Source organism: Malania oleifera, chromosome 6, assembly GCF_029873635.1.
Source record: "Malania oleifera isolate guangnan ecotype guangnan chromosome 6, ASM2987363v1, whole genome shotgun sequence".
In the NCBI taxonomy this organism is placed as follows: Eukaryota; Viridiplantae; Streptophyta; class Magnoliopsida; order Santalales; family Ximeniaceae; genus Malania; species Malania oleifera.
This window is the reverse complement of record NC_080422.1, coordinates 39,915,140-39,925,615: the sequence shown is the minus strand read 5'-3', so window position 1 is coordinate 39,925,615 and position 10,476 is coordinate 39,915,140. Positions and strand designations below refer to the sequence as shown.

The 10,476-nt window shown below is 31.8% G+C and overlaps 1 protein-coding gene across 1 annotated transcript; it reads left to right on the top strand.

Moving 5' to 3' along the window:
* Positions 1-8,329: 8,329 nt before the first annotated feature.
* On the top strand, positions 8,330-9,457 carry LOC131158568 (mitogen-activated protein kinase kinase kinase 20-like). The gene has a single exon (XM_058113435.1). It carries the CDS (start codon positions 8,330-8,332, stop codon positions 9,455-9,457), a length of 1,128 nt encoding a protein of 375 aa, XP_057969418.1.
* The last annotated feature ends 1,019 nt before the right edge of the window (positions 9,458-10,476 follow it).

Here is a 10,476-nt window from a genome sequence, read left to right as displayed (position 1 = left end):
ACATTTCATTGAGAAATCATATACAATTCAAACTGTCATGAGCCTAAACAAATCTTATAAGAGTGTTATTCCACTGAGTCTGGCATAATTCAATCATTCCAACATTCACAAATAAATAAATGCACACAAAACAAGGTATCGAGAGATATCAAAACTCAGTTTTCATACATTATTTGGTTCTCATATTCAACTTAGGACACAAATGAGTTTAAAATACTTTGAAAGCCTTGAAAATAGAATAAAAAATCCTCTAAAAATTTTTGGTATATTTAGGAATTTTTTATAATTTATAAAGGCTAAAAATATAGAAACAATTCAATAAAAAGTAACTCAGAGAGAACAAAATTATCCTAAAAAACTAAACATTGAAAATAGGATCCCAAAAGAATACTGTGCAGTAAATTAACCAAAAGCCTAAAGAAAATATTTTTTTGAATTAGAAATAGCCAAATTAGAGAAAAAAACAAAAATAATAACAAATAAATAAAATAAATTAAGGAAATGAATTTAAAATAAAAGGATTTTTTGTTGTCTCATGTTTTTCAGATTTACTTGCAATTTAAAAATATTTTAAAATTTAATAATTAAATAGAGAAATGAAAAATTTTAAAAATTGAACTACTCAACCAGTCAACCTGGACTAACCGACAAGTCTAGTTGAACTTACTTTTGATAGTAAAAAAGTCCTCACTAATTGTAAGAATTTTAATGGCGCTTTATAATTTCATCACAAACAGGTTGTTTTTATGACAATTCTTGTTTTTCCTACAAAAACAATTAGTCATACCTTTTTCTATGACGAGATTGTGATAAACTAAATTTGTCATGAACAACATTTTGTAATTTTGACTTTTTACAAGGAAAAGTGACATCACAAAAAATATAATTTCTTGTAGTGTCATCTTTCTAACGTTTTATTATTAATTATTTTATTTATTAAAAGTAAAAACATTAGTTGCGGTGCCTACCATATTTAATTGAACCACATGCATAAATAATGAGCTAACTTCTTTTTTACCTTTGCCTCATTTTTTTTTCAAATTTCTCATTTTTTCCTACCTTAGTAAATTATCTTTATTTACGAACAATATAAGAAAACATCACTTTGTATTCACAGCTCACAATAACAAGCTTTATCTTAAATTTCACTTATTATAGATTCAATTTTGTTATATGATGTTGTATAATTTTGGGTTTATGTTTATTCAAAATAAACACTTAATGTATAATCTTTATATTGTCAAATTTTTCTTTTTACTTTTCTACTTTGTTAACTTAGTAACTCTTCTAAATCATGAAATCAAATAACTAAGAAGAAAAACTTTTGTTATTTTCATGTGTATTGAAGTGATACAAAGATTTTAAATAATATCTTAATCAAATATCTTGTTGACTTTTTGAGTCATATCATGTTTTGATTATGACAAATACAAAATATCATACCTGTGCATTGAGTATGTTGAGCAGGATTATTACTTTACATACACGGATGGTAAGGATGAAATATAAGCTATAAGGAGCTGAAATTCAACGTCACCTGACTTATAGCATGACAATACGAAGTGCAAAATGAATGAAGATAAAATTTGTTAATTGTAATTGCACTACATTTTCTTTAGGCCTATAATAATCATATGATTTGTAATATTTGCATCTCATGCATGATAATGGTTGATTGCTCAATATACAAGAAACCATAGACTGACCATTAGGACCCTAAAACCTTAGCACAAAATATTATAACTTAACTATTGAATAAGTTTAAAGTCAAAATCAGGACTTACAAAGACTCGGTCGATCGATGCCAGATTTTTTGGGCTTAATTTAAAAGCCTAGACCTTAGGACCCCAAGCATTTCATGAAAAATCCCTTATATCTTAAAAGTTATACATATGTCAACATGGGTGATTTTTAAACAAAATTAGGACCTAACTTAACTTTGAAAGAGCTTCAGGCAACCGAACCTTGGCGTTATAAATGCCTCGGTTGACTGAACTAGCCTAAAGTCAAAATTTTGACTCGGCTCAGGCAACCGACCCATATTTGAACGTATCGCCTATGGCCGACCGAACCCTGGTTTTGACTTTTTCCAACTTCCACGGGCACTCGAACTTTTAATTCAAAATCACCTCAGGCGACCGATTGTGAGGTTTGGCAGACCGAACCGTTCAACAGACAACCGAAACCATGAAGGGTTGGAAAATCGCCTAGCTCAACCGACCGGTCATTTCCCATGGCAAACCGAACCCTTACTTAATTTAAAAAATGTTGTGTCTGTTCGGTCGACTGACCTTAAGGGTCAGCAAACCGAACCTCTCGGGTTCAAATTTTTTAACTGCAATAATCTGAGGTTATTTTGAGTTAAACTTTAATTTAACAATTTTAAAATACCCAATAAGTCCCCAACGGTAATTTTTAGGGGAAATTTTATATATACCTCTCATTTGCTTAGATTAGCAACCAATTAACAAAGTGATTAAGCAAATTTTCTCTCAAATTTTTATACTCCCTTTGCTATATGCTCAAACTTTTCAAGTATAATTTCATATACTCTCTTATATACTTATTTGCACATATCATTTTGAAATAAAGAGTTCATTTTAATTGTTCTCCTAACTTGCAAATCAATTGCAAGGTGTAAGCAGATTTGATTGTGTTATTGTGCATCATTTCAAATCATTTTCTTGACATTACTCTCACATATTCACACATATTTGAAAAATCTTTTTGAGAGTCTTGCTTGATTGTTTATTCCCATTACATTTCATATATAAATATTTGATTGGGAATAACTCATTTTAGCTTCCTAGTCTTAACATTCAAATTGCAAGATTCAATAGTTTGCATACTTCATTTGAAAAATCTTTTACAAATATAAACCCTCAGTATCTGCTGTGATTATATTTGATAAAATATTTTTGTGATACTTGATTAGGGTTTTGAGGTAAAGTTGAATATTATTTTGTTGAATATATTATCTTGAATTAAATTTTAAAGATCTCACTTGAACATTAATTCCTTATCATACGTGAGTGTATTGAGCATATTATAATACACATCTGCTTATATTAAAAGCATCTCTTTGTACACAAAATTCATATCTATGTTGTATTCCCAATGTGTTGGTCGGAAGAGGGAGACTAGCACTATGAATAGCATCGGACTGGTTCAGGCCCGGTTAGGAGAGCACTGGACTAGTTCAAACTCGTTTAAGATAACTAAGTACATCATCCTGGTAAGGTGTTGTGTTGTCTTTACAAAACTTAAAATTTTATTTTGATGATAACAAAAAAAATGAACTTAACATATTTTGTTGTGATATTTCAGGATTTAAGTATGTGAACACAAAGTCAAATGCTCATAAGGATGATTCAAAGCTTATATTTCAAAGAAAGATGATCAAATGAAACTTAAAGAGTGAAAAACATTGATTCCAATATGATATTTTAAAACTTGAAGATCACGAGAGAATGAATGTTAAAGAGGATTTGCCAAAAGTTTAAAGTATTTTAAGGCTTGAAGACAAGATGGAGCTCAAAGAAAGAAAAGCATGAAGACTTAAGAGTTTAGAATGTCAAAACATCATAAGAAGTCTTTATGTAAGTACTTCGCATTTAAATATCTCTTGAAATATTTTTGAAACTCTTATAGGGTTAATTATGGACTTAGATACCTTATCTTAAACCCCTGAAAATGTTTTAAATTTAATCAAAGAAAGAGAGCAAAAAGGGCCTTTGAAAACAAAACTGAAATTTTTGAAAGTGGTATGTCCAGACGACTGAGGAGAATCCTCAGACATCGGAAAAAGAACCTTAGACAACTGAAATTTTACTTCATACGTTTGAAGAATTTTTTCAGAAGTCTAAAGATTTAATTCAAAAAACTGAAAATTTTATTTTTGAAACACAGAACATGCAGAACACCTTCAGACGTCTGAACGGTCAGTTCAGTCGTTTGAACAGGAACTTCAGAAGTCTGAACCTACGCTTCAGACCTCTGACCCTGTGTCTAGACTTAATTTTTCAAAGCATTAAGGAATATCAAAAGACGGAACCTGAAAGTTCAGTTGTTTGAACACTGTTAACGGTAAAAAAATTTAAATGTTTTAAATTTTAAATAAAAGTTTTTTGAGCCCTAAAATTAATGAAAACTTTGAAGATACTCTAAGTAAACTTGGGCATCAAGAAAATACTTTTAGAAGCCTATAAATACATGATTTTGCAAATCAAAATATACAAAAAACAAAAGAATTGAAAAATCAGTTTTTGCTTAAAGTTGTCTTGTTGCTCTCTTTTGCTTACTCAATTGCAAAATTTGAATTGCTGAATTTTTGAGTTGTTGGTCCATCCTACTCTCAGTTGCTGCTGCTGATATTCATCTAGAGAAGAAATTTGTGAATTCTAACTTGAGCTTCAATTTTATTTCATATTGATATTTGAATATTAAAGTGCATAGTGTTTGAATTTGTACTAATCTGCTATTTGAGGGAGTGTTTTTGTACGCAGCGATTATCTTGTATTTTTGCAGTGTTCTTTGATGATTCCAGATTGTTGGATCATTGACCAAGTGTGAGGTATCGTTTGGAGAGGTGATTGCTCTAACCTATTGAAGGAGTGTCCAAGCGTGGGGTATCGCTTGGAGAGGTGATTACTCTAACCTAATAAAGGAGTGTTTGAGCGTGGGGTATCGCTTGTAAAGGTTTTGTTCCACCCGAAAAGGAACAAGTATAGTGGAATCCTTAGGTGGTTTGCCTAAGGCGAGAACGTAGGCCGGGGATAAGCTGAACCTCGTAAAAACCTTGGTCTCCTTCTCTTTCCCTTACTTTTTTTATTTTTCAGCATACCTATATACTACGTTGATGATTTAATTTCTTGATCATAAATACTGCATAGTTTGGAAATTAAATAAATTGAAATTTAATTTGTTTTTGGGATTGCGGAAACCGAAAGGGAATACGTTGGTTGATAAATAATTTGCGGAAACCATAAGCGAGTACGTTAATTGGTTAAAACTCAAAAACTTTTTAACTAAAAGTTTATTTAAAATCTAAGCTTTTGGAAAGAGTGTTGAAGTTTAAATTGTGCATCATATTGAGAAAGCAATTTTATTATCTACAGGGCTTGAATCAAATCCATTAATACAAGGATTGAATCAAATTCATATACACAAGACTGCAAACAAACAAATCCTTTGAATTCTTGTAAAAGTTAAGGATTGCCATAGAGTTGCATATTATATCTTGAATTGGTATATTTGGTTGTTTACTTTAGAGTTGTTAGTGGATTGTTTGAGTTTTTGTTTACTTATGTTAAGTATCGGTTTGTGGATTGAATAAGTAAATAAAACTTTGCTGTGTAATTGTTAAATCAACAAGGGGTTAAGAATTCTTGCAAATAATGAAAAGAAAATTTTAAAACCCAATTCACCCCCACTTTGGGGCTACACATCAACTTTCATGTTGTATTAGATGCCGCTCCACCCGTTAAACGAGCCTAGTAGAATCCCCTTACTTGTTAGTTTGAGGCGGGGACGTAAGCAATATTGGCCGAACCCCGATAACATTTATTGTGTCTGTTTTAATTTCCGAAATTTAAATTTCAGCACTTGAATGTTTGTGTTTAATTATTTGAATATTTAATTGAATTTTTGATTATATCAAAAACCCTAAGTTTGTGTAATGCTGTTTGTGGAATCTGAATTAACTTAGGAGAAAATTTTTAAATACCCAATTCACCCCACTCTTGGGAATACACAAATTCCAACAAATCTTTTAACATTTTGACATCATTTACTTCGTGCGTAATCAATTAAACACCAAATTATTTTAAATATTCTTTATTATACAATATCTGGTATGTTGGAATGAAACATATTAAGAGTAGAATAAAATGAAAAGTTATATAACAAATTTATAAAACTATAAAGATCAATTCCATTTTTGTGTACTAAACAACTCATACGAAACATGCTTATATTTAATAAAATAATAAATTAAATTCATTTTTGGGATTATTTGGAACACATGACTTGTGCTTGGGTTTATGGACTTCTTGAAAATCTATTGTAACAATTAAAACACAAATTCACAAATAAAAGGTTAATTCAAGAGTTCTAGAACTTATAAACTAAAAAAATAAAAATAGCAATTACAAAATTAAGATGGAGAATTATGGATGTGTGAAAACATATATAAATAGAAAACTTTTTTTGGAAAAAAAAAATATCATATGCATCACACATATCTCGACTAATTTTCTACATTATATTAGTTTTATTGCTTGACCAATATTTATATAAAGGTTTTTAGGAAATAAAGAGTGGACACCAAAATACAAAATCAATATATATACATTGATTCGACCAAAATGAAAAAAAGCATTTTTTATTATTGAAAAAAGAAAGAAAGACAAAAATACGAATAGAACTTAAAAGTAAAGAACATGCAAGTGACAATACTCTTGCGAATGTACTCCCCATACAGGATACTTAACGCATTAGTTACAGCACTATCAAGGCCTACGCTCGAATGATCCCTTCTCATAATAAGAATGTACATAACCCTATTTCGGTTTTGTCAGAATTCATGTTGTATATTTGAAAGTGGTTGACTTCTTTGCTTCTTTCATGGTACAATCCTCTTCCCAGTAGCTGGCAAATTCAATTTGGAACTGGCACAATTCGTAGAATTAGAGGCCTTTGCACCAGAGAATTGCAAAACACAACAATTTCAAAAATCGTCAAATTAAATCTCAAAATAATCAACTCATTAATCAAAGTTAACTCATAATTTATTTGAATCTGACATTAAATATGAAGTTCAAGAGCAGGAAAAATTCTAACATCGATACCGCCTAATAAGGACCTATTGGGAGAGCATTCAAAAAACTCGAGTGAGTAGCCTAAATAAGTGCTTATATGTCAAGCGCTCGATTGTAGATAGAAATTCGTATCTTTAATTTTTACTTATTATCATAATAAATAAAATAAAAGTTACTTAAATTTTAAATATCAATACAGCACCACAAGCTCATAATATCAGATACTAAAAATTACACACAAAAAAAATATTTCACCAAATTAATCAATGAAAACACGGGATGTGTACATAACATCTCTTATTTATCTCGAGTAATTAATTATTTTTAAAATGTTTGTCCTTAATATCTTAATTAGCTAGTAAATAAATAAGCATGATAAATACAAATACATATTTGAAACAATTGAACCTTACCTTACTTTAATTGCAAGTACTTGTTGAAGTTAAAGTAGTAATCAAATTCTTATTTTCGATGTGTCCAAAATATAATTGAAATTTGTCCATAAGCTTACGATATTATACATCATAAAAAATAAAATAAATATATAAATAAATAAAAACTAGTCCATAAATACATGGGATGTGCGCATAATATGTCTTATTTATTTGTATAGAATTAATTAATTCACTATGTTTTAGTTTTTGTCTTTACTGTCTTAATTAGCTAACACATAAACAAACATTGTAAATATAAATACACTTTAAAACAACCAAAACTTACCTTTATATAATTACAACTATTTATTGAAGTTAAGGTAGTAATAAGTACTTATTTTGAGTGTGTCCAAATATGATCGAAATCAATCAACCAAATAAAGACCAAAGAAATTAAGATAACGTGATTTGATTGAATTCATAAGAAAAGAAAGAGAAAAAGAAAATATAAGGGTGGACCGTTTGTATTATTGTTGAAAACTATGAATATAAAAATTAGAAATAAGATTTTTAATTTTTAATTTTTAATTTTAAAATACTTATAAGTTTGATAAATAGTTGAAAATTTTAAATAAATAAAAACTCTAATTGAATGGCTTTCATTTTTATCCTTGATTCAATTAACAAAAAAAAATGTTGACAATGAAAGAATGCAAATTAGGAAAAAATTATAATGAAAAAAATTAATTTGCAAACTCAATTTTTAGCACTCTAAAAACAACTTTAATGTCTGCAAAAATAAAAAAATAAAAAAATATTTGAATTACTTTAATAATATATTTTCAAATTTTTAGAAATATATTTTAATTATACAAATATTCACACGGTCATTTTATTTCATAATTATGCATAAAATGATTTAATTTTTAAAATAATTAGTAAATATAAATTTTACTTCATCAGCAAAAAATTGAAATGATAGCTCCCTGAGAAGTAGAGTCCGTGTCGGTGTCGGCGTTGCTAAGTAGTTTGAAACTCACATTCCCGCTTTAAAGTGCCATACCTGCTTCACTTTTTGATCTCATTCCAACAATCCAACGCCCCTGCTCCTGGAGGAAACAAACCCTAATTGCAGAGATGAAGAGGAATCGGGGTGATGCGGCAGAGGAATTCGATTACGGAGATGGAGTTTCATGGGTGAGAGGCCCTTTGATCGGCGAAGGCAGTTACGGTTGTGTCTTCCTCGCCAATCCCAGGAAGAAGATGAAGAAGGGCGGCTGCTTCCCCTCCGTCATGGCTGTCAAATCCTCCGAGGTTTCTCTCTCTGCTACTCTGCAGAAAGAGAAGGAAACTCTCTGCAACCTGCAGGGTTGTTCCAGCGTTTTACAGTGCTTCGGGGACGAGGAAACCTCCAGTGAAGATGGGCAGCAGATGATCTACAATTTGCTTCTGGAGTATGCCCCCGGAGGAACTTTGGGTGCTCTCATCAAGAAGCACACCGCCGTCGCTGCCCTAATTCCCGAATCTGATGTCAGGGCCTACACTAGGGCTCTTCTTCGCGGCCTCCGTCACATCCACGCTTGCGGGTATGTTCATTGCGATTTGAAGCCAGAAAACATTTTGCTTTTCCTCCCCAATTCTGGTTCTGGTATTGCTAAATTTGTGCCGAAGATTGCTGATTTTGGGCTGGCGAAGCGGACGAGCAAACAGGATCCTTGCTTCAGAGGGACTCCATTGTATATGTCGCCCGAAGCTGTTGTTGAAGGTATACAGGGGCCTCCTTCTGATGTTTGGGCTCTTGGCTGTGTTGTCCTTGAAATGTTAACTGGAAGGCCACCGTGGGACGGTGCCGCCTTTTTAGACCGCAAGGGTCTTCTCTCTAGGATTCGCACTCCAAATCAATTGCCGAAAGTTCCGAGTAGCCTATCCAAAGAAGCCAGGGATTTCTTGAAAAAATGTTTTGTGAGGAAGGCTCCGTTCAGATCCACCGCTGAAAAACTTTTGAGTCATCCATTTGTCGCTGAATTAGACTGCAAAGATGAGGAACCAGAAACTAATAGTTTTGAGGAGGAGGAGGACGACGAAGAGGAGGAGGTCGTATACCCAGTAAAGGGGTTGTCCGATACAGAGACAGAGACAGAGACTGAGACAGATGATGAGTATTCTTTGTTTTCCTCCTATGATCAGAGTTATAATTCTGAGGATTTCTTCTCTTCTTTTGAGTCAGAAGAAGTAGTTTTCCCAATTCTTCCCGGTAAAAAGTAGTTCCCAGGAAACAGCTGCAGAGGACTTTTGGCGTGCCTTTTCCTTCACTTTTGGGGTCTAGACTTTGATTTTTGACACTTGTTCTTATATTCTTTGAGGTCATGCTTGGTTTGCAGAATGGAATGGGGTAGGAAACAAATGAAATGTTAATCTGTATGGTGATCATGAAAAATTGAAAGCCATAAATTCGATTCCATTCTACCCGCTACCATTCTTTTCCTTTGTACCAAAAATATGTAGCTATCGACTAACATCATTGTTTCAGATGCATAGATATATAGTCCATAGATGCAACTCATGCATAAGTTCTTGTATGTTGTTGGAGTTGTTTTGTTCTCGGTGGTGGTCAAATCCATGCTTTTCTGTAAAGAAGATTGATGAATAAGAGAACAATTTGACTTGTCATTTTCGCATCTTTTTGCCTCATATTTTGTTTTATTTCATTATTATTTGAGAATATCTCTCTGCCAAGATCAACTGCATTGCTGCTTCTTATAATGACAATGGATTATAGAAAATCATGTTAGGCTCATGATTCTGCACACCCTTACTAGTTAACTATACATTTGTAGAAGATTTCTATATATTTTTTACTTCCAAAGCTCATTTAGTAATTCCAAATATATGTTGAAGCACTAGCTTAACAGAAAATCTTTCCTTCAAAGCTAGATTTCTGTTATCACCCAAAGCTGTCTTCTCACTTCCAGTTATAGCTTCAGTCCCATCAGAAAATCAAACCCTTTACGCCCACAGCAGCAGTTTTTGATATCACTGACTGCCTGAACTGCAATGGATTCATAGTTTACATTATACCCTTCAAAATCAAAGCATTCCTGGCTTTCCATGAGTAGTATATAGTAGCAGCCTAGAATAACTTGTATGCTATTTCATGTTTAGTGTTCCTCATGGCAAAAATCTTCCTCAGACTGTCCTCTTATTTCATTAAAGCCTCCTCTATATTTAACATTGAATTTGTTTTTCGTGAGCCTGCCTTAAAATTGAGCACTCAAAAAACAAAT